The sequence below is a fragment of the Panthera tigris genome, chromosome C1, assembly GCF_018350195.1.
Source record: "Panthera tigris isolate Pti1 chromosome C1, P.tigris_Pti1_mat1.1, whole genome shotgun sequence".
Lineage (NCBI taxonomy): Eukaryota > Metazoa > Chordata > Mammalia > Carnivora > Felidae > Panthera > Panthera tigris.
The window spans coordinates 132,809,480-132,835,487 of NC_056667.1; the positions used below are offsets into that span (position 1 = coordinate 132,809,480).

Genomic DNA, 26,008 nt, shown 5'->3' on the forward strand with positions numbered 1-26,008 from the left:
GCTCTCTTTGAAAGCAAACCCTGAGAGATTCCTCAGAAGTAGAAAGAAAATGAGAAAGTCAATGCCAATTTGGTGGCATTTCAAATTCTGGTTTTCTTCCCCAGTATACTTACTATCATTTATTTTTCAAACTCCTCAGATTCTAAAATGCTACTCAATGTATTTTACTTACATTCAGTGTGTCAGGATGTACTTTCCCATGTCAAATTGTGTCTTAGATTTTTCTAAAATATAGAAGGCCAGAAGTATTTTTCTGTGGTACAAGAAACAAAACCATATTAAATCTAAACTATACTTTGAGGAAAAAACATTTATTCTAAAACTTTTTTGAAGATTATGTTAGCAAACTAGTTTTTTTAATGTTTTTTTTATTTTATTTTATTTTATTTTAGAAAGGCAGAGAGTGAGTGGGGGAGGGGCAGAGAGAGAGAGGGAGATAACAGAATCTGAAGCAGGTTCCATGCTCCAAGCTGTCAGCACAGAGCCGGTTGTGGGACTGGAACCCATGAACCATGAGATCATGACCTGAGCAGAAGTCCAAAGCTCAACAAACTGCGCCACCCAGGCACCCTGAGCAAGCTAGTTTTTCATTCTGATGACCAGAACCAGAACTGGTCCTTGGGAATATTGAGATGCAGTACCCTAGGTGTCATGTAATAAGAGGGATCAGTCTTGGCCCCCCATTGGTTTTCATCTGGAGATTATTTGTTTATTGATAAAATTTTGATCTAGTTCCTCAGAGGACTATCGTCTCAGAGACTTATAGACTTAAGCATCAATTTCAGTTCAGCAGTATTCCAAATTGCCAAGATTGGATTCAGTACTGCCAACAACTATAACAACCCGAACCCAGTCATATTAGTACCACAAGCATTTAGACTGAGACAATTTTACAATTAGATAGTTCTTATCCAATAAATTCATATCATCTGCTTACAATCTTATCGGTATTACCAGGGTTCCAAATAATCAAAACACGAATGAAACAAACACAGCTTGAATCCCTATGCTTTCCATTAATGATTATAATACAATCAGCAATAATTTCGTGTTCACTAATCTGCAAAAACATTGTATCTATTTGAGGAGGGTCTTTTTAAAAATTGTTCTTTCTTTCCTTTTTTCTTTTCTTTTTCTTCCTGAATTTGAGAACAGAATTCCTTCTTTAAAATAAATAAAAACTTAGCTCAGATTTGTCAAATAAACACTCATAGTAGGTTAAAGTTTTAGCCTAGGATTTCTAATCAGCACAGCACTGCAGTAATGCCCATAAACCTACCTATCTAATGTCCCTTTGCTGGGTAAAGGGTTTCATTTTTTCATACACATATGGAGGAAACAAACTCTTAAATATAAAGTCTTTCAAAACAAATAAACAAATATATTTCTGGTGGGGGTTAACTTTCACAGAGATGTTTCTTTCTTTTTTTCCCCATTACTGCAGACAGAAAGAAAAATTTGTGATGAAAATCTATCAGTCACAGGAGCCAACCCAGGAGTTCAAGAGAAAAGCATCAGTTAAAACTAGCTATATTTAAAAAGAGTGAAATTTATTATTTGAAAAAATTAGAGCAGAATATGTTACTAAACTAGTATTTTATTCCAATCAATAAGTATCTAATAATATTCTGATAATAAACATTAAAATTATACAGAATTAACTAAACAAAATTTGCAATGCTGAAAGGAAATATTTAGATTTACTTCACACACTGACACTCTCAGTTTATGTCGGTTTACGTGCATATAGTATCCCCTGGCATACATAACAAAGATACACACTGTCACCTTAGAAACAAAACCATTAATGCTTGACTTCCTTTTTATATAAAATTTACTTTAGAAAATATTCTTTACATAAACTAGTCATTTTTTAAATCTTTGGAATTTATTTCTGTTTTTCAGTTACTTCTAGGTTTCCTCTTTAATTTATAATAAGGAAAATATTAAAATTACTTTATAATTAACTAACCTTGCTTTAGAATGATTTCACATGTATTTTACTTTAAGTGGACTAATAAAATTGTAAATTATAATAATGACATTCTACATTAAGTTAAAAGTTAGGTATCTTCTGTGACCTGAAGAAATCAGTTAAACTTGGGAAATCTCAGTTTTGGTTTTGTTTTGTTTTTAATATGGGGGCTAATGCCAGGACTTTTGAAATGTGGCCATATAATGAATTATTTGGAAAGATTTTAAAATAGTGTCTACCTCCAGGCCCCATACAGACCAATTAAATTGGAGTCTCTGTATCAAGCGTAGGCACTGTATTTTTGTAAAGTTCCTGATGTGATAAATTAGTACATAAATCCAAATAAAATATATAAAGATCATAAATGTCTAGTTTTATATTTGTCTTTTTAAAATTATCATTTCATGAATAGATTATCTTAACTAGTTTAAAAAGTATTATACCTATGTATATATGGTTGTAAGATAATAATACTTCATTTCTTTCAAAGAGAACAGCTAGTACTGTTATCCGACAGTATATTTGCAATTAGATCAATATATGGCCAACTTTGATAACATTAACTGGATGCTCCAAACATACTATTTGTTGAAAGGCATTGCAATAGGAAATTCATTTATGAATTTCTCCTCTCCAATGCATCCCCCCTCTCTGACCTACCATAGCTACTGTTTCTCATAGTTGGTTACAGGCTAGTGAACAGGGGAGGGCATGGTTGTACAGTACATATGTATGAAGGTGGGAGGTGGTTCTTCCCAAACTTAGGTCCTAATAGTCCTTCTCACATTGCTAGCTTTATTCTCCCTTTCTCCAAGAATACAAACCATTATGGCAGTGCTGAGAGAGAGAGAAGAAAATGCATCTGTAATACCTACAAGTGTGAGACCTGTAGGAGATATCACACAGGGAGATGAATGCATCTTAAGTAAAACTTTTGAAGGGCAGTGGTGTGAGAAAAATAAAGTGAGTTTATAATTATTCTACAGAATCCAACTAGGAAAATAAGGTAGTTCCGAAGGTTCATTAGACTTAAGAGGAATGAGAGATCACTAGGAGAAGGAGGATCTTTTATTTGGTGCAATTAAAAAGTCATTCTAGGGGGCGCCTGGGTGGCTTAGTCAGTTAAGTGTCCGACTTCAGCTCAGGCCATGATCTCACAGTCCATGAGTTCAAGCCCCTCATCGGGCTCTGTGCTGACAGCTCTGAGCCTGGAGCCTGCTTCTGATTCTGTATCTCCCTCTCTTTGCCCCTCCCCTGCTCACACTCTGTCTTTCTCTCTCTCTCTCTCTCTCTCTCTCTCTCTCTCTCTCAAAAATAAACAAACATTGGGGCGCCTGGGTGGCGCAGTCGGTTAAGCGTCCGACTTCAGCCAGGTCACGATCTCGCGGTCCGTGAGTTCGAGCCCCGCGTCGGGCTCTGGGCTGATGGCTCGGAGCCTGGAGCCTGTTTCCGATTCTGTGTCTCCCTCTCTCTCTGTCCCTCCCCCGTTCATGCTCTGTCTCTCTCTGTCCCAAAAATAAATTAAAAAAAAAAAAAAAAAAAAAAAAAAAAAACAAACATTAAATTTTTTTTTTAAAAAAGTCATTCTTGGAGCACTTAGCTGGTTCAGTCAGTTAAGTGTCCAGCTTGTGATTTCGGCTCATGGTTCATGAGATTGGAATTTGCTCTCTCCCTCTCTCTCTGCCCCTCTTCTGCTTGTACTTTCTCTCTTTCTCTTTCTCTCTCTCTCTCTCTCTGTCTCTCTCTAAATAAGTAAATACATATTTTTTTCCCTAAAAAAAGTCATCCTTATTAATATCCTCCCAATGGTCTGGATTACTGTACTTATTTGAATACTTAGTTGAAATTTGAGCCATGGTACATCAATTAAAATATATAGCAAGGGATATAATTTGCAGTCTCACACTGGAGGTACAAAAATGGTATAGGTTTTCATTTTTGAAAATGGTATAGTTTTTCATTTTTCACTTTTTGAAAATGGAATCAAATTTGACACCTACAAGGTTTGATGGAAAATCTTGGTTCCTTTATTTGGGAATTTGCCTTCGCTCTTCCTAGGGGTCCAGAAATTTGTGGAGGCCTCTTGCTATCCCTAGGAACAGGTCTGTGGTGAACTGTTTTCATCCCCCTTGCCCCGCATCTGTGGCCATTTGAGAGCAAGTGGCTTCATTGGCAGCAGCCTCTCCTTTTCATCAATCTGGGGACACCTGGGGACTAGACCAGGTTTCTGTCATGCCTGGGATCTTTAGTGGAGCCACTTGCAGGGGATACATTCCTTCCTTCTCTCAGTCTTATGGAAAGCAGTTTCACCAAGTTGGTTCGCCTGCTTTTCCTTCAACCCTTGGAGACCTTGTGGTTTTCTGTTAGCACCCTATGCTGCTGTAGGGAAGGAAGAATATCTTTTTCCTTTACCCTTTTAAGTTCGAGGCCAAAGCCCTGTAACAAAAGACAAATTAACACAATAAAAGCATACATTTTTTTTTAATTACAAGTTTTACATGACAGAGGAGACTTCAACAGGAAATGCAGATCTGAAGAAGCAGTTAAACCTGAGTTTTTAATGCTAGGTTTGATGAAGACTGAAACGTCATGGCGGAATGTGACAAGATAATGAAGTGTATGAGCTAAGAGTAGTAAACTTGGGGAACAGTAAGGCCTATTTCTTTCAATTCCTCTCAGTGTCTTGGAGATAAAGATATATAGGGAGGGCACCTCTCACAGGAGGGTTTTATGACCTCCTTAGGGGAAAGTCAGAAGGTCTTTCCATTTCTCAAATTCTCTCAGCTGAAAATATTTAGTATGCCCAGGTGCCATATTTTGGTGTAAAATGTGCAGTTTTGAATCCCATCACTGCCAAGAACACCAGTGTTTAATAACAAACATATTTAACATTTTTCTGGCACAAGAGAAGCCTAGGCCCCAAGGATTAAAGTTCTGCTTGTCTTTCATGTTGCACAGATTCAATACGACTGAGGTGGAGAGTGGTAGGCAATCTATTGTCGTGGGTTTTTATAAAATATATTTCCTGGATATTCTATTCTGCCATATTACACAATGCCAATTGAATTCTCAAAGCCATTTGATGTGTTTTGAGACTTTTTAAACAACCAACTCAACAAAGATGGGGAAAGGAGATGGGGAAGCATACTTTTGTCTGGCGTGGGACAAGATAATTTCGTTTATAATTCTGTTTTTCTCTCACATTGAGCACACTAAACATGACTGTCTACATATGAGCAGCCCACTATTTATTTGTGTGTAAAAGCATCAGCAATGAAAGAACAAGACAAGACAATGGGAACAGAGATGTGCGTGATTGGCTGCTCATGCTGGGTCATTGCTGAGGCTGACCTGCATGGAACACGTTGAGTCTTCAGACATGAATTGGTTTGCTAGTGAAACTGTATTTGTTGCAGTCAAAGGAGAGTTGTAAGATAGACAGATCACTAAAATTCTGTTTTATTTGAATGAGACATAGATACAGAGAACAATCTTTGCATATGTATATATTAATATATGTATATAGATATATAGAGTGACAAAATGTATAAAGCTAATATATCTACTTCAGATATGTAAGTACTCCTTTAATTTTTTTTTATTTGCCTTATCTACAACATCAGTTATTGAAGAGGGTGAGTACTTGCTTAGACTCTGGTAAATTTCTAGTATGTCTAGGTGGGCTGATATACTTCCTATAAAAATTCTGCTTCTAACATTTTTCTTTGCCTTTGTCCATTTATGATTGGGTATAGTTGCTAATTTAGACTTCCTTGTGGAGCACAATAAATATGAGAGCTCTCAATAAAAGTCTATACGTTTAAATTATATTTTAAAATATAAATGTAAAAGAATAATTATTTTTCTGAGAATGTGATATTATCTTTGGGAAGAATTATAAGTTATTTATTATCCTTATTGGAGTTAATTACATTAATTATTTGTACTGGATTAACAATGCCAAATGGAAGAAGGTTAATTAATTGAATAAGCATTTTTTTCATTTCTTTCTGTTTCAGTTGATTTATCTTTAGTGAATAAGGATGAAAATGCCATCTATTTCTTGGGCAATTCTCTTGGCCTGCAACCAAAAATGGTTAAAGCATATCTGGAAGAAGAACTAGATAAGTGGGCCAAAATGTAAGTATTATTTCAAAAGCTATCATTTGACATCTCACACAAGGACTTTATTTTTTTTCTACAAATTTTTATTTAAATTTCAGTTAGTTAACATGAAGTGTAATATGGGTTTCTGGTGTAGAATTTAGTGATTCATCACTTACATATATGTAACACCCAGTGCTCATCACAAGTGCCCTCCTTAATCCCCATCACCTATTTAACCCACTCCCCTGTCCCCTTCCCCTCCAGTAACCGGCAGTTTGTTCTCTACAGTCAAGAGTTTGTTTCTTGGCTTGCCTCTTTTTTCTCCCCTACTATGTTTATCTATTTTATTTCTTAAATTCCACATATGAGTGAAATCATATGGAATTTTTCTTTGACTGACTTACTTCGTTTAGCATAATATATTCAAGTTCCATCCACATTGTTGCAAATGACAAAAATTCCTCCTTTTTATAAATGAGTAGATTTCCATTGCATCTATATCCTCTTCATTATAGATGGACAGTTGGGTTGTTTCCATAATTTGGCTATCGTTGATAATGCTGCTATAAACATCAGGGTGCATGTATCTCTTTGAATCAGTAAGAACTTTAAAAATCACACTAGGTTATCTAATATTTAGAAAGGTATACAATAGACTCCAGGAAGTTTAGGATACAGAGGGACCTTAGGAATCATGTCATTCAATACTCTTATTTTATTAATGACATAACTAAGGATCAGTAAATAAGGTCGGATGACAAGTTAGTGGCAGAGTCAAGAATAACACTTTTACAATATTAGAAAAAAGTCCCTCTCCCAAGTTGATATATCTAAATCATATGTAATCATTTTATTTTATTTTGTGACTGATTAAAGGAGTTAATATTTAGAATTCAATTCAGTATTTTCATGAGTCATTCCAGCTAAATTCTATCACACTGATTTTTATAAATAAGAAAGTAAAAATTATTGAGAGGGAGAAAATAGTGGAGCAGAAGGTACTGCTATCCCCAAACTGAGCGTGCTTACTAAAAAGATACTCTGGGCTTAGCTAAGTGGGTTTGCTCCAACCATGTGGGAATCTGAAATCATATCTGTTTTTTTTTTTTTTTTTCCCCCTCCATCTCTTCTGTTCTATTTTTACTCTTCTGCCTATGAAACCCTTCATACCTTCTGCTTCCCTGGATGCTTACCTTTCTTAATCTCAACCTTCTCAATCATGCAGATGATCTCTTCTCCCCAACTGTCCATTGCATTAATAATCACTGCTCTGGGATAAGTAGTTTAGAGGTGTCTATTTTCATTGGCCTCATATTCTCAGCCATATTATAAATTCCTTTAGGGAAATAACTTAATCCTATGTGCTTCTTATCCTTCCTCAGTAGTTACTAATAAAGCTGAAACTAAAAATACTTTAAAAATACTTTTAGCTATAGAAAATGTAATATTCTTTTTACAGCTTATTTATTTAGTTTTGAGAGAGAGAGAGAGAGAGAACACAAGTGGGGCAGGGACAGAGAAAGGGAGAGAGAGAGAATCCCAAATGGGCTCCACACTGTCAGTGCGGAGCTGATGTGGGGCTCGAACCCATGAACCATATCATGACCTGAGCTAAAGTTGGACACTTAACTGACTGAGCCACCCAGGCGCCCCCCAAAATTTCATATTATTTTTAAATTGTTTAATATTTACACTATTAAAAATAAGACCTGTGAAAAGGTGCTCAATATCACTCAACGTCAGGGAAATGCAAATTAAAACCACAGTGAGGTATCACCTCTTAACTGTCAGAATGGCTTGAATAAAAAACATAAGAAATAACAAGTGTTGGCAAGGATGTGAAGAAATGCACTGCTAGTGGGAATGCAAACTGTTGCAGCCACTGTGGAAAACAGTGCAAGGGTTCCTCAAAAAATTAAAACTAGAATTACTGTATGATCCAGTAATTCCACTATTGAATATTTGCCCAAACAAAACAAAAACACTAGTTTGAAAAGATGTGTGCATCCCTATGTTTATTGCAACATTGTGTACAATAGCCAAGATACGGAAGCAACTCATGTGTCTATCCATAGATAAATGGATAAAGATAAAGGTGATGTTTTATATATATATATAAATATAAATATATATATATATATATATAGTCCATTTTTAATATTTTTCTTCATTTTTAAAAAAATTCAAGTATAAATAACATATGGAGTTCATTAGTTTCAGGTGTACAATATAGTGATTCAACAATTCTATATTTTAGTCAGTGCTCATCACTATAAATGTGCTCTTAATCCTCCTCACCTATTTCAGTCATCCCCCCACCACCTCCCTCTGGTAACCATCAGTTTTTTTCTCTTTAGTTAAGAGTTTGGTTTTTTGGGTCTCTTTTATTTTCCTTTGATCATTGTTTCTTAAACTCCACAACTGATTGAAATTGTATGGTATTTGTCTTTCTCTGACTGACTTATTTCACTCAGCATTGTACTGTCTAGAGCCACCCACATTGTTGTAAAGGACAAGATTTCATTCTTTTTTAGGATGATGAATCATCCTAAGCGATTCAGTGAATCACTTTTGTGTTGAGTACTTCTGCGTGCCCATGAAAGAAACTTTTCCTGTTAATCTATCTCATATCAATCAACCTTCAGGCCCTCAACCAAAAGGATGTAAACTAATAGAGGAAAAGTTTTCCTCCCAACAGAACCTTAGCTGAAAAAGTCCAGAGTAAAATTTTAAGCTAAACATTTAGGACCAAAGAAATAATGAACACTTTTGAGATCAAAGATGGGCAGTGAGATAGGATAGAACGCGATTTTGATCATGGCCCTCAAACACCACTGACATCCACAGGGCAACAGGGACCCTGATGGTGACTGGGCCACCACAATTTAAAGCAAAAAGACTAGGACCACCTGGATGTCTCAGTCGCTTGAGCGTCTGACTCTTGGATTTGGCTCAAGTCATGATCTTGCAGTTTGTGGGTTTGAGCTCCACAACAGGCTCTGCACTGATAGCATGCGGCCTGCTTGGGCTTTTCTCTGCCCCTCCCCTGCTCCTTCTCTCTCTCTCACTCTCTCAAAATAAACAAAATAATTTAAAAAATAATAAAGCAAGAAGGCTAAATAAAACAAAACAAAGACAAAATAAAACAAACTAGCTACCTCATCTTTTACTCAGAAGTCTTTTTAAAATTTAGTTGACATTGCTTGAAGCATTAATAATGCACCTCCTTTCTGAATCATCTGTCTAATGAAAAATAGGTAGAAGGGCTTAAGAGTATGTAATTTTCCATTGTCACAAGGTAAAATATAAAATTTAAAATCAACAACAATAGAAGGGTGTTATGACATAAAGACACTTCCCTGGAATACAACTTTAAAGTCTTGAAAACAATCAACCAGTCTCCTAGTAAAGTACGGTAATCATAGCAGATGAACAGGACAGCAGGGCAGAATCTTTTTTAAATGCCTAAAGGATAAAAATGCACAGCCTTGCTGAACGAATATCCAGGGGGCAAGGACACTCTAAAGTTCAAATCCAATCTAATTCTCTGCTCCCTTTTATATTAGGGCCAAAAATGAATATTAACCATTTTTATTAACTATGACCCTCATTTTTTAAATACTAAACCCTGCTAGTGCAAAATGCTTCCAAATGTGGTGATATTTACTTTTCAATTTATGCATACAAGTTATGCAGATAAAGTTATACAGGCTTAATAAATTATGTAAGCCTCTATGATTTTTGCATTGAGTTGTGAATTTATATTCTTAACCACTGAAATTAAGAACTTTGCAATGTTACGGGGTGCCTGGATGGCTCAGTAGGTTAAGCGCCTGAGTCTTGCTTTCAGCTCAGATAGTGATCTCTTGGGTTTGTGAGTTGGAGCCCCACATTGGGCTCTGTGCTGGCAGCACGGAGCCTGTTTGGGATTCTCTCTCTCTACCTGTCTCTCTGCCCTTTATGCACTCACACTGTCTCTGTCTCTATCAAAATAAATAAATAAACTTAAAAAAAAAGAAGAACTTTGCAGTGTTATCTAATGCCTGCGGTACTAGCACAGGCAGTGTTAAAATAAACTTGAAACAGAGGCACTGTTACCAATATGAAGGCCCAGTGTCATGAAAACTGAAGAAAGAAGAAGACAGAGTTTCCATGAGAGCCAAATGTCTTGCTCAGAATTCTTATCTGATTTGGTTTCATTTTCCTGCATTTTTTTCCTTTCAGGTTTGGCTTCCCTTCATATCTATTTTGAGATTCTAATAATCAGAATATATTTTTAAAATATTTCTAATCATTTTCAGGATGTTCTCCCTAAGTCTAGTGTTTCTTAGGCTGCTGTTTGTTCACATGCTTTTAATTTAAGTAATCTTCTTGCCACTATGGTGGGCTGTTGGTCTGTTCACTTGTCTGGCTTCTGCTTGTGTTTTTGTACTAAATACCCCCACATATGTTTGGTTTGCCTCTAGGTCCAGGGCCTCCCATTATTGTGGTGAGTTTTTCTGATTATCTGTTTCTCTTCACCTTCTCCAACCCCACTTCGGCCCTACTTCTTAGCTGATAACCAAATCAGGCCAGTGCCTTCCTCTCTTCTTGACGAGTGGAAGACTTCAAGAAGGACTGAATCAAAGAGAGCTACACAGTTCCTAAATAATGCAAAGTGAAATTAGTTTCTTAACAGGAAAAAATATATTAAAAAATTATAATCTTAACAGTAACTAAAAATTACAGTACTTTGCCTAAGTGAGATATTGCTCTGGGATATTGATACCAAGTCTGACTGGCCATTTATGACATATAAGGTAGGAAATGCCACTTGGCTTATGGCTATTATTGTTCGTATCTCTATCTTTTACATCCTATCACAGACTTAGTACCTACCTATCTACAAAATAAACCATCACTGGCGATAAGGCAGCCTGATTTTTATAATTCATAGGGCTACCATCTTTGATTAATTATGCTAAAAGAAAGTCAAGAATAGAGGCCCACTTAGAAACATTTTTGGACCAGGGTGCCTGGGTGGCTCAGTCGGTTAAGCATCCGACTTCGGCTCAGGTCATGATCTTGTGGTCCGTGGGTTCGAGCCCCGCGTCGGGCTCTGTGCTGACAGCTCAGAGCCTGGAGCCTGTTTCAGATTCTGTGTCCCCCTCTTTCTCTGACCCTCCCCTGTTCGTGCTCTCTGTCTCAAAAATAAATAAATGTTAAAAAAATTTTTTTTAAAAAGAAATATTTTTGGACCTAACTGATTTCTTCTAAAATTTTAAGTTATTCAAGACAAAACTATGAAAATAATGCACTTACCTCTGTGGATTTTGTTTAACTTCTCATTATGGCTACTTTCTACTGCATGCGATTTTTAAAGTAGATTAATAACACTTTACTTGGGGGAATTATTTTTGCTTTGTGAAATGACAGCATTTAGATATTTTCAATATTCTGAAATAGAAAATTTTTATGATTATTTGACTCATTTCACATATGATAATTTATTATCAGAAATGGGGCTATAACCATAAGAAACAGCATTAATATGCTTGAATACTGTGGATTGGCCAGAATTTTTTTAGAAATTTAAAATTACATATTTATGTATTATGGATTTACTAATGGCCCAGATTAAAGGAGAATAACATGGGTTAATAATCATAGTGGGAAAGTTTGGCTAGACGAGAAAGATATATCCGTCCCAAAGAGCACACTGTAAGTTGAGAAATGTATATTAGGTGTCTAAGATATAATCACAATACTTTAGGTTTTTTTTCATTGTCTTATCTACTAGGTATATGGTTTTCTTTCTTTTTCGTAGGCGCAAAGACTTGACGCAGTTTGTGTCTTTACGGGGATTCTTCTAAGACCTGTGACATTTTAGGTCGACTTATTTAAGAAAATAGCCCACTGAATTTCACATTAGGAACAAACCACCTAGTGTTCAGACAATGCCTGACTTGACATGGCAATGTGTGCAGGAAGGGTGCTGGTGACACACGTGGGAGAGGCATGCTCCTGCCGACACTACAGTTTCATTCAATTCAAGTGTTTCTGTAAAAAAAAAAAAAAGTGTATTCTAGGAGAGAAAAATGCTCCCTCTACCCCCTACATTCAACAACTGATCTATCAAATAAACTGACAACACACAGATTAATAAGAAATAATAATTAATATTTATTAATTGTTAATATATGCATGAGAGCGTGGTGTTATGCCCAGAATTCGTGATCCCCAAAGACCACCAAGGAGCCGAGTCCGATGCAAAAGCAGAAGAGCCTTTATTCGAGCTAGCTCGAGCTCAATCCCCTACCTGCACCGACGCAGCGGTGAGATACCAGGGAGAGAGAGGAGTTTCAAAAGGACAGAGGTTTTATTGGGGCCTAGGGACAGTTGGTGAGGTAATGGCTGTGGCCTCAGCTGATTGTCTGGGGAAGGGTCGGAGTCCTGTTAACGCAGGTCCCTGGGCGTCTGAACGGGTGAGCGGGAGGTTACTCAAGGGGTGGAGGCGTGGTCTAGGTGAAGGACACAGAACAAGATGGAGTTGGCCGGCGTAGGCCCGCCCTTTCAGTGGCAGGAAAAAAAAGTGAAAACCAAAAAAAATTGGTGACATTTGAGATCTTATATATCATTTTAAGAGGGGAAGAGGAGGAAAATGTAGGCCACATAGAGGAGAATAAATTATTTTTAGGAAGGATGTAAAGCACTTAGAAGAATAAATGGGAGACCTGAGAGTTTGTGACAAAGTCATCTGGGTGTGGTGTTGACTTGTAGGCTCCTCTCTGGAATAAGAGTTAATCTTCCCTGGTTGATGAAATTCCTGGGGAAGGATTGATGATAGTTGAGTTCCCTTGGAGGACCTGTCTTTAGGCAGATGGGGGAATTCAGAGGAATCTAGTCCCTGCACCTGCTGTTCATCAGGTGCCTTCAGCTCGAGGTATTCTTTATGCCAAAGAGGCATATTTTAGTGTGGCATAGTCTGCCAGCCTTCAGCATGAATAAGAAAGTACATGGAATTACATGTTACAAAGATTTTCCTGACATCTGTGTTGGCCAATCATTAATGTCTTATTTATTTACTTACTCATGGGCGGGGCTGGGAGGAGCTTTAAAAAGCTGGGCTAATTTTTATTTTGTAGGATGGTTAAAGCATGGTCCTATTTCAAAGAGGATCCACTATTAACTTCCTAATAGGCTTTTACGTCCTGAGATCTAATTTCGTGAGCAGATAGCACTCCATAGACATCTCAGAGAGCACCTCACTCAGGGGGAATGATTTATGCCTCAATGGGGAGTGAACTGTTTGCCACGCTCTTTTCCTTTCCAGCACTTGTAAAAGAACATTCCAACTGTGCTGCAAGTATTTTAGGCAGTTTTGAATGAGAGCAATATCATCGTTTTCTCTGATACATATGTTTAAACTTGCACTGTAATCTACATCAACTCTTTATAAAGACAGGCCACTTTAGTTGGAGTTTATTGGGGTAACAACTTCCTAAATACATTTCACTACCCCAGGCTAGTAGACTGACAAAATGAAGAAGCAGACTCTGTGTGTGATATTTTAAAGGGGGGGAGATGGCAAATGCATTGCAAGAAGAAACATACTCTTAAAGATTATTGCCACGGTGTCTACCAGAGTGAGAAGTAGGTGGCATAATATTCTGAGATATAAATTCTCTGAGGCAGAACATAGAATTTTACTACCTAAATGTAATAAGATGTATTGTGCTATCAGCAAGGCCATGGAGCTCTGTGTGATTAAAATAAAAAAGGATCCAAGTATCTGCCTTTAACTACCATTTAATGATAATGATTTTTGTCTTTAGCATTTATATTGGAAGTCAAGAAGAGGCAAGCTGCAGGCTATCTAATAATAATATGAATAATAATAGCTAGCAATTGCCCTTCCCTTCCTCCTCAGTTCTTACAGTCTCTGTTTATCCTCAAAGAAAGTCCTCTTCCCTCGTGTCAGTTTATACGGTAATCAAAATATTAGTTTAAAAACTGCATTGTAACCCACATGCCCAAGAAGGGAGTTGTAGCATTAGATTTACGTTAGGGAATAGTCAGAAAAGGGGTGTTACATGTTATTCCATTGCAATCCTTTAAGGTACATATTTCCACCCATTTACTTTTGCTTTTACAGGCCTTACTAGCTTCTTTTTTTTTTTTTTTTTTAACGTTTATTTTTGAGACAGAGAGAGACAGAGCATGAACGGGGGAGGGTCAGAGAGAGGGAGACACAGAATCCGAAACAGGCTCCAGGCTCTGAGCCGTCAGCACAGAGCCCGACGCGGGGCTCGAACTCACTGACCGCGAGATCATGACCTGAGCTGAAGTCGGCCGCTCAACCCACTGAGCCACCCAGGCGCCCCCTTATTAGCTTCTAATACATATAGTGTCATAACCAGTGGTGACCTGGAATTGGCTGTGACCAGGCAATGAAAACCAGTCATTAAATATTCAGGAATTTTGTGGATGCCAAGAAATGGACCACAGGGAATATTCACACCGTCAAATCAACAAAAGCTAAAAACAGGGGTCCTTTCCTCTTGTTACCTCACTGCTCTTTCAGGGAGGAAAAAAAAATTCCCCATATCCTTCTGAATTCTTAGCTAAGACCCCTATAATAAAAGATCAGCAAGAGAAAAAAAACCCACATTTATTAGCATGTATACCTTACACACATGGGAGACACGTGCGAGGGGAAAAGAACTCCTCGCAATGACTTAGAATTCAGGCTTAAATCCTATCTTAATAGGGAAAGAGGAGGAGGATAAGAGGAGAGGCCACAGAGGAGAGAATAAGTGATTTTCAGGAAAGATGAAAGAGCCCTTAGGAGAATAGATAAAAGATAGAATAGATCGTGACAAAGCCCAACTGGATGTGGTGTTGACTTCTACTCCCCTTTCCTGTGACAAGAGTCAATCTTTTCTGGTTGATGAAACTCCCAGGAAGGGGATTGATGACAGCTGAATTCCTTTTGGGGATCTGTCTTCAGGCAGATAAGGGAGTTCAGGGACAACCTCTCCCTGTATTAGCAGTTTTTTTTTTTTTTAAGCCTGCAGCTCAAGATAATCAATACACCACAGCGACATGTTTCGGGGGGGACATATTCTGCCCCCCTTCACCTCTGAGAGCAGGTTTACCACGTCACCACTGCCAGCTCACTGGATTTCAAGCATAGATCCAGGCACAGACTGCACTACACAAAACATACATGCTTATGCCTTTCCTACAACTTTATGCAGTCTTTAGATTCCTAAAGAATTAAGGACAGTCTAATTCAGAGTTCCCTAAGGCACAAGTTTGAAACAGCACATGAAGTCACTCCCCACCTTGATTCTTTGTTTCAATTCCTTTCTGTGTATTTCAAAAGTATTTGCCTTCCTCATGTAATGGAAACTTCTTGAAAGTTAAAGTTCTCTTAGGCATTTTGTGTTTTGTCATTATGCCTAACGGGGATATTTACTTACTAGAAGAATAAAATTGAGATATAATATGGTAGATGTAATTGCTAGAAAACAGGTCAAGATACAGTGTTTGCTTTGATTATTGCCAAGTTTATTTATCTACTTAAAATGTCATCATGAGTGTAGTCATGTTATATACACTCTTATTTAGTTTACAGATTGTAGCTGTATTTAAAAACTGAATTCGTAATCATTTTAATCTTTAGCCTCAAAAAATAGTAGCTATGTTTTAGTGTAGATACTACTTACTATATGCTTACAGGTATACAAGTAGAATGTTCAAATAGTTTTGAAATTTTCAAAATAAAGAAGAAAAAGGAACATCTTAGATGCTAAAATAGAGGAAAAAAATGGAATAGTACATGGGCAGTCTCAAGTATCCTCCAACAAACTAATAACGTTTATGTCCCTTTCCAATTTCAGGGGAGCCTATGGTCATGAGATAGGGAAACGTCCTTGGATTACAGGAGATGAGACTATTTTAGGCCTTATGAATGACATTGTAGGTAAGTACAAAATGGATTTTTCCCAAAAGAATCATAAAGGCATTACCATTTAGATATAAACCTAGATTATAAAGTAAAAATCTTATTGAAGAACATCCTGATTTTCTATTTTAACCCAGTAAGGTAAAGAGTGAGGATACCTTTGAGACGTGGTGGCTATAGAGAACATAACTGGGTTATTTAGTACAGAAGTAAAATAGTTTATTATTTTTTCTTGTGTATTTTAACAGTAACATTTACTCTCCAATAAAAAACACATGCATTGTATTTATTTGTAATTAAATAAATCTCATAAAAATCAACTTAAATTTTCTAATACTTCATTATACATGATAAAGTAAACACTAACCTTTACATGCTAAAATCCTAAAATGCCAAGCAGGGTTTGGCTTGTTTCAGTTTGATCCATGGTGATAAATTTCAGGTTAATCTGAGAATTATTAGAAATAATATGGTTGATGCTGTTCTTTGGTTTATGTGTTTCCTAAAATGAGTTGTATGTACTCTAGGTAATATTCAAGGAAAGTTTTAGATGGTGAATATGTTAACATTTTGAAAAAAAGTTATTTAATGGGTGGGGGGGCGCCTGGGTGGGTCAGTCAGCTGAGCATCTGACTTTAGCTCAGGTCATCTCCTGATTCACAAGTTTGAGCCCCTCATCAGGCTCTGTGCTGACAGCTCAGAGCCTGGAGCCTGCTTCAGATTCTGTGTCTCCCTCTCTCTCTTCCCTTGCCCTGTTCGTGCTCTGTCTCTTTCTCTCTCAAAAATAAACAAAATTTTAAAAAAATTTAAAAAAATATTTAATTGGGTTAAATATTCAGCATTGCTTGAAATCTTGTATGATATTTACGGCATTGAACAAAAAATTAATGATATTTAAACAATTGGAGTGCTATTATTTGGAACTATTTGGAAGAAACCTCAAACTTTCATAATGCCTTTTCAAACCTCACTCCTCTACAGACAAGTATAAAAATAACTTTATTGCCTCATTCCAATTGTATCTTGGTCAGGGATCAGAAAACCAAAGCAATGTGAGCTGGGACAAAGTAGAATTAGAGTGAAGAAAGTAAGACTTACACCTGCAAGAATTATGGCAATTGGCACACCATGTAAACCTGAGGAATAGTTTGTTCAAAAAATAATTATTGAGCCTCTGCTGTGTGTCTGTCAGGATTTGTGATAGGCACTGAGGACAAATGGTGAGTAAGTAAAAGAGTGAGTAAGAATACTCAACACCCTTATCCCATGAGGTATCCTCATGGAACTCCCATTAAAGGAAGATACAAAAAAAAAAAAGTAAAATTAATATATATATACATAATCTATACATAACACAAAGAAATACAAAACAAAACAAAACAAACATTGGGACTAGTGCTTCAAAACAGAGGTAATTTCCAGTTAAGGATAGAGGACCGAACATGCATTTAAGTCTTTTTACTGAATTCTCACTAAACAACCTGTAATGAAATTTAAAAAAATAAATAAAAAAGTGTAAACCCTGAAGAACAAATAGAATAGCAAAGGAGATTATAGCAACATTTTGGGAGTTGGATAGCAGGTGGACAAATGGTAACTGCTTTTGCAAAATAAAATTAAATTAACCAAATCTTAATCTCTCAATGGCAAAAAATGGAAAGCCACCTGCTTTACACTGCAGAGCCTTCAAAAGTTTGGGAATTACGATAAGCATCTCTAAAAGTGTGAGTAAAATAGGATGAAAACAGAAAGATGTGTTGTAAGTCTGTTTAAAATTCAGTTAGAATGCCAGCTCCCTTTGCCCACTCCATGCTGTCAGGTGAGTCCTCCCCCCGGGGACTGCTGGGTGAGTCTCTGGCGAAGGGAAAAGCAGGTTCCAAAGGGAGGATATGTAGGGGCGCCTGAGTGGCGCAGTCGGTTAAGCGTCCGACTTCAGCCAGGTCACGATCTCGCGGTCAGTGAGTTCGAGCCCCGCGTCAGGCTCTGGGCTGATGGCTCGGAGCCTGGAACCTGTTTCCGATTCTGTGTCTCCCTCTCTCTGACCCTCCCCCGTTCATGCTCTGTCTCTCTCTGTCCCAAAAATAAATAAAAAACGTTGAAAAAAAAATTAAAAAAAAAAAAAAACAAAACAAAACAAAGGGAGGATATGTATACTATATTACTCTGCTCAGGCTGCCATAGCAAAATACCATAGACTGGGTGGTTTAAACAACAGACATTTTCTCACAGTTCAAGACAGAGGCCAGAAGTCCAAGATCCAAGCATTGGTTTCTGGTTGGACTCTCTTCCTGGCTTGTGTGTGGCTGCCTTTTGTGTCCTCCTCAGTTGGCCTTTCCTCTGTGCACACTCATTGAGAAAGAGATCTCTGGTGTCTCTCTTCTTGTAGGGACATCAGTCCTGTTGGGTTAAGACCTCACCTTTATGACTTCGTTTAAACTTTATTACCTCCTTTAGGCCCTGTCTCCAAATACAGTCACACTGGAGGTTAAGGCCTGAACATAGGAATTTCAGCAGGACACAGTTTAGTCTATAACAAATTCCTTGGTGAAGACAGAAGAGTTAAATAAATGTTTACCTGCCTCTGTTCTAACTTAGCATCCAGTATCTATGCAGGAAACTACTAACGTCTTCTCTGTGATATTTGGACAACCTAAAGATTCTAACATGAGTTTTCCCAATACAGTGGCTCAATAGGGTCACCTTACAGCAAACCCCATCATATGCACAGTGGAAAAGACACTCATGTGTGATGTAGCCCAAATTACCAGACTTCTAAGGAAAATCTATTTTTAGTTTTGTGTTAAATAGTGTTACATATTCATAAAGTTGAAAACAAATAGAAGGGTTGCAAGCAAAAGCAAGTGCTATTTCCTACTAGCCATTGTTGAGTAATCATTATACCATATACATTTCTGTTTTATGTGGTTATATTATAGGATCAGAATATTGACTTCTCATTTAAAATAACAGATTTAAGTACAAACTGAAAGGGATCCCTTCTATTCCTAACACATAGAAATGATAGGAAAAACATTAGATTTACAGATTTATAGCAGCACTAAAAAAAAAAAAAAATCAATAGAAATCTCTGTAGACCAGAAATACCTCCGCTGCTCAACAAAGTAGCAGTTGGAAGCCTGGAAACACAGTTTGGAGGCAGCACAAGGAGACAGGCTGAGTGTGCAGGGCTTGAATCCAGACCTTTGCAAGGAGCCCTGGGGTGAATCTGCATAGCTCTCAATGCCTGAGGCTGGGACCCATGGGCAGAATATTGGTCAGCCAGGGCACGTATGATAACCTAACATCTCCTACCAGACCAATCAGGTCCTTGAGAACACAGAGCACTTGATCAGGTGTCAGCATTATCCAGAGGAGTGTATATTCTGATGGAGGAAAGTCTTTGATTATATTTAAGGATGTGTTAAATCGTTGTTTAATAATGCTTCCATATGGGTTCATTTTTTTAAGAAGCTAATTATATTCATTCAAATGTCTAACATATAAATAAAAAAAAAAAACCTGAAGAAATCCTGGATTAATTTGACCTGAGCATATATGTTTTCTTTAGCTGTGGATTGTTTTTTTCTTTACGAGGTTTGCTTTCAGAACATAAACTGCATTCTAATCCTGTTGTTTTGTGCTTAATATTTATCATCCTCTAAAGACAAGTTAGGATATTTATATACAGGCCAGGCAAGTGGGAAGGTAATATTATTTTGTGAGATTTATTTATGAATCCAATAAACCCTGCAAAAAGATTTCCTTTGACCATTTAAAAGTTTATAGCTCTGTTGAAACTTATTAAATATGCGAGTATTTTGTTGCCCAGCAAATGCATCAGAACAATCACTGAAATTTTAAACGAGCCACCTCTCATTACAATTACTAAGGAAAATGAAAAAAAAAGCCCACTAACTAGTCAGATTTATTTAGACAAGTAAAAGGATTGAATGTATTAAAAAATTAAATATATATATTTATCAACTCTACTTTTATGGATTTTTCTGTGTCTTTGAAATACCATACAAAGTTATCACACATATGGGACAAACTTCTTTGTTTTTTGTGGTTTTGTCCTTAATGTTGTATTAACTGAATTACAGACAGTTGATCCTAATGATATGGGTTGTAAAAGATAACAATTACTTCTTGAAATGAGCACAGTCACGTTTGTAGACATGGAGCTCAAGAAACATTATGTATTTTGTTTATAGATATATGATTGTTAGTATATATTATAAGTATTATATATAATAAGTCTGTATAATAAATGATTTACATAAGGTAGATAGTCTTATTGAAGTCTCAAGCCTCATATGACAAATACGTTGTAAAATTTCTTTTGAAATGTCAGTGAATGAAGGTGATCTTTAGTTTAATTGTGATTTTATTACATGTCTGTTTTGTTCTCTACAATTTGTGTTTTATCAGGAGAAATATTTCTACTATTTCTTATTGAACAAAGGAATATGAATTGACTGTGTCTACAAATGTGTATTATAAATGATATTTTTAAAACTTGGTACTTTTTTAAAAAAAGTTTTAGTCACTATTATCCTTCAATTTTCTTTACTTTTTTCAGTTGTGTATATTAGAGAAATGGTTCTTAAGACAAGTTGAAAAATGAATAAGTTCACACTGTTTGTTTTATTAGGAATAGATCGTTTTAGAAAATGTTTTTACATATATTTGTATTTATCTTGTTTGTTGCAAATCCCACCCAGGTTCCCTTTTTGCCTGGATTCCTAGGAAATTCTGAGAAAATTTGACTGAATTGGAAGTAACAAAAACATTTAACAGTTTTTGTTTGTTTCTCATCTGCATATATTGTACTCTAATGCTATTTTTTATAATGCTCCCTCACTTTGTAACCAAAGAAACCTCAAATCCTGGTTGGAAGTAGATGTTGTATAAATCATGAAATAATTAAAATAATTATATGGTAAGCACAGTAAAGAGCAGCGGAAGTCAAATTTATTTTTGCTAGTTGCCCAGCTACCTAAATGTGTCATGAGCAAACAGACAAGTTGTATAGTTGGGGCAATGATGGAATCTTCCAGGTTCTTAAAACCACAGCCTTTATTTCACCATAAAATCTCCCTAAAAGAAGTAGCAGGAGGGTAATAAAAATTATTACGTGTACAAATTGATAGAGTAGTTGGAGAGGAGGAGGAGACAATTAGCACCTATATTTTTTCATAGACATAGAAAAGAATTCCAATTTCAGTTGAGCAGAAAAACTATTAATAAAACATTTTATATGGAGCCAACAATTTTGCAAAACATGGAGTAAATTCCCCTTATAATTAATGTCATATTATCAAGATGCTAGAAATAGAATTGCTGAAGAATATTATTAGTATTATTATTAAGCCTACTCTTCCCTGGGTGCATAAAAATCACAAAGGGCTAGATACATGCATTTCAGCTTATAAAAATGTTGTAATGTGGACATAAATTTGCTTTATGAAACTCATGGTTGACCCTCTGAGAAGCAATAATCCCTGGAAGCTGTCTCCAGTTACAAATCCTTAACCATGCACTAGCTACTTACAGAGGCGGCAGGAATTTACTACTTGAAACACAGGATGGAAAGTTCTGAGAGTTAGCCTAACTACAAACCTTATAAATAAGCAAATCCACAATAACATTTGCATCTGCTTAATAAATTATACAGAACATGGATGGCAGGTAGGAGATCCATCATGAATCCTATTATTAAACACTAACCAGCTGGGGGCCCTATCATCTTCTCTGGGCAAAATATTTGAAATTAAACTAAAATTAGAAACATGCAGAGAAATGTTGGTAATGAACATCAGCCTCCTATATTTGACTTACAGGGAGTTGATAATGTATGTAGACAATGCTTCCCAATGTAATCTTGAAACTTTCTTTTTTTCTAAGAGAGGGTGATCTTCTAAAGTAAAGATTTTCAAATCTTGATAAGCTTTTAGGAAGTTTAAAAATGTTTTTACCCTGCAATGCGGATAGTTCTTGATGTGTCAACATTAATTCAAAAAAAGCTCTTAGGAAAAAGAAAAAGAACAAGGAAAACCATCTTGAAAGAATTTCAGTTTGTTTAATTTTTTAAAATTTTCTTATGGCATGATGATGATACTGAAATATCTTAGAAGAACAACTATTGGTTTCAGAAATGCAATTTTAATCAAAAGATAGGTCAAATAGGTAAATTTTCCTTTAAAAATATGCTAAAAAAGTCTGATTTGTGGTCCTTTGATGTTAAGAACCCTTGATTCTTCAGTGCTTTTAGGTTATATTTGAAATAAACATTTCCATTAATGTTCTGAAACTTTAATATTTGCACCGTCCTCACATATACCTGCATACGTATGCACACACATTAAATAGACTGTCTCCTTCACAAAGTTCACTAGCAGGTGAGGAGATCTTTTTTGTGCAGTACTTGGTTGAATTTGGAGTGCTCTAAGATAAGATAATTTTTGTGTATCCTGACAGATAAATTATTCAAGACAGTGAGGGATTATTTACAAAGAATTGATCCAACCATTAGTATGCCATTGAAAGTGGGGGCTGGGGTGGGCTGGAAGCAGGGTCAAATGTATGTCTACATTAATTGTGCCTAGCACAAACGGTTCATTACATTCTTTACAAAAAAAAAAAAAAAATTAGGTTATCCACAATGAACACTGTATTGTTTAGAGGACTAAAATTTTCAAGAAATCTACAGTCATTTTAATCAGAGTGTAATTGTTAAGCAAAAATAGGATGTCTAAACTTCATCAGAAAGTCTCCCTCCCTTCCTGCCTCTTCTATTTCTTTGTTTTCATTTTGTGGTAACTAACTTATTGAATTCTTTTTTCTTCTCATTACATTCTTTCAGATGCTTCTGTATCTATGAAATCTCCTCTCTCTTTATACTACTTTTCCTTCCTTTTCTCCTTTCACTTTTCCTGCCAAAATATTTTTTGAAATAAATGGTTTTCAGAAACGATGCATGTAATTAGCTTCAGAGAATTAAAGATAATATTACGTTAGATATCTTAATGTTTTGTTTTAGAAATAACAGTAAAAAGTCATACCATAATGCAAAGAAACAAATATAGTAAAGCTGGCAGCATTTATCTTACATATTTCCAAAGGATTTTCATATTGTAGGAGAAGACATATGCCACTATATGCAACATAAGGTTATCATATTCATATCTATCTTGTATGTCTAGGACAAATTTTATTTAGTGCTAGGAATGTAGAATGAGATTGGTCTCACTGACTCTTGACTTCAGACACTGTTCACCTTAACAAATGACTAGGGATATTTCTCTAACCAATTGTTTACCAACCTTGCACATCAAATGATCAAATGGAGAAATCTATCTGCTAAATGCAACATAAAGTTTTTCTTGACTAGATGACTGTGTTGAAATATAAATTTCTAAGTTATAAACTTATTTCTAGTGGCCTCTCCTCAAGTGAATTTATCCTAAAATCTATCTATAAATTAGATTAATTATTGTACTTATTGTCTCTTCTTTTAAAATGGAACTCTAACAGAAATATCTCTTTGGATATGAAATATGGGATTTGTATTGTACATGTTCTCTAACACCTGATACAGCTTTACAAACATTAAGTCACCCATTTTTGTCAGTGGTGGTTAAATAGATTTTTCCTATTCCACAGGTCTAATTGCTTTTAAGAGACATCATAAGAACTAAAAATAAGGAAGTATTATTATTGTTGTTGTATTACTCTGAGTTCTTAAGTATCCAATATATGTTTTGTCTCTGGGTCTATTTCTAGCACTCAAACCCTCCTTACTAAGAATGAGATCAGATTATGATTGTGTAGTGGATATATTAATTTTGTTCTCCACCGGATGATACCTATCTATATTAATTATCTTGTATCTCGGTGTGTATGAATAAATCCCAGAGCTATTTAGGTCTTTGTATTTTGCTTCCTAGCTCTTTTGTCTTATAAACTACTATATGTCTCACTGCAATAACAGTGAATTATGTTTGGCAAACTAGCTGTCTTTATTAAAGTTGCGTTTTAATTGGACATTTGAAACAACCAGCTTTAAACCTGTGATTGGCCTTGATTTCTTTCGAGATACACTTACCACAAAAATGTACTCTGTGGGAATTTGGTAAACTACCTGATAATAGGATAAATCATTTTTAGTTTGCAGGAAAAAGCAAATGCTTCATTATTTTGTTGCTATTATTTACTATATCAAAAAGTAAATATAATTTTAGCTAGCTATGTGCATGAGTCCAGATATCATTTGGCAAAATGAGTCAAGCGGGAAAACTTCCATTTCTTTGTGATGACACATCAAATATGTCCTTATCTCTAAAAGCATTAAGGATGAAGGAGCAAAGCCTTCCTACTTTGTTTTTCCAAGTAACTTTAGCATGAATAGAAAAATCTAAATTATGATATGTTTACTCTGCAGGAGCCAATGAGAAAGAAATAGCCCTAATGAATGGTTTGACTGTTAATTTACATCTTCTACTGGTAAGTTTCCTTTCCCACCAATGTTTAGTATACACTCATTTGTAGAATCTGACATTTTTCTATCTTTAATTCATGAGCATCTGGTGGTTTACTTATTTAAAAATAAGTTGTGAGGTTATTTTCATTTTTACCAGGAAATGCTGGACTATGATAGAAAGGCTTCTTCATAATCATGGGAGAGTTGACTCTTGCTAAGAGCTTTAAAATGATGAACAGTTCTTATCTCAGAACATAAGGAATAAAAGTCACAGTGGGTTAAAAGCAAAACTGCTTGCAAGCACACAAAACAATGATGTACAAATGCCAGCAAACACTGAGGTTTTCAGAAAGAGTTTTCCAGTATGCTGGACATTAGCAGGGTGGGATTATGGATCAGCTATGTTTTTGTAGATTAATTTTGGAGGAGTAGGTTAAAAAAGAATTAAAAAATAAAACTAGCTTGGAGAAAAGGTATCTAATACCTTAAATGAGTTACTGTATTTAAAGTGTTTCATACTGCCTAAGTACTTAATGAATATGTATACCTTACGATGTCAAATATATTCTTGATTTGGAATATGGTGCCTATAGTAACTGCTTGATGCTTTGAAAAATATTTTCATTTTTAAGCAAGTTTTTGGAAACATGTCTATGTAACCAAGGTGCACAATGACTGTATTAATATTTTATTTTAATGAAATGAAGAAATGATTATGAAATATCCCCAGAGGGACATGTTCATGAATTATGTTAAACATGATGGTAAATAGCATAGTTTTAAGTCAGACGCCCTGGGGTTTGATTCTTAGCTAAGTAACTTAATGTCTGTTTGACCTTGGACAAGATTTTAGTGATTTCTAAATCTTCATTTTCTCCTTTGTGAAAATGAGAACAAGAGTACCTACCTTGCAGGTATACACAAGGGTGAAATGTGATATGTGAAAATTGCTTTAGCACTTGGCCAATGATTAACACTGAGTTAACAGCAGCAATCATTCCTTTGCTATTGTTGTTATTGTTATCTTCTAGGAACTGTGGGGGGAAAAGAAAGGCCCCCCTGAACAAATAAGCCACTTCTCCCTGGTGCCTCTAAAATGCCAAATGTCTCATGTCAGGCCTGAGGTACTTTTAGTTGGACCTAAAATAAAATCTCATAAAATCATAAAGCAGTGGAAATATTATGTACCAGAAACCAAATCAACAGCCTAAGATAAATCAATATAAATAAGATTTATATATAACATGATATTTCAGCCTCATGATAGAGAAATCACCATTAAAAGCACTAGGAATACAATTTATCAATTAAAATTTAGGTAAAGTTTGAAAATTTGTTTTTATCTGATTCACATTGTCTCCCAAATTTGCTTTTCCATTGATAAATGTAATGAACAATATCTTTATCTTTTTTGTAATTCATTGGAAATAAGGCTAATTGGCAAAGGTACCCCTGATAGGCATGCAGACGTGTAATTAAGTAATGCTGGAGATGT

At 35.8% G+C, this 26,008-nt stretch overlaps 1 protein-coding gene across 1 annotated transcript in view; it reads left to right on the forward strand.

Moving 5' to 3' along the window:
- Positions 1-26,008, forward strand: part of KYNU (kynureninase) — a 111,532-nt gene that overhangs the window by 15,290 nt on the left and 70,234 nt on the right. The window contains exons 3-5 of the mRNA XM_007086408.3: positions 5,995-6,115; positions 15,967-16,049; positions 24,475-24,536. Of these exons, the coding sequence (XP_007086470.1) occupies positions 5,995-6,115; positions 15,967-16,049; positions 24,475-24,536 (266 nt within the window). The remainder of the gene's footprint in view (positions 1-5,994; positions 6,116-15,966; positions 16,050-24,474; positions 24,537-26,008) is intronic.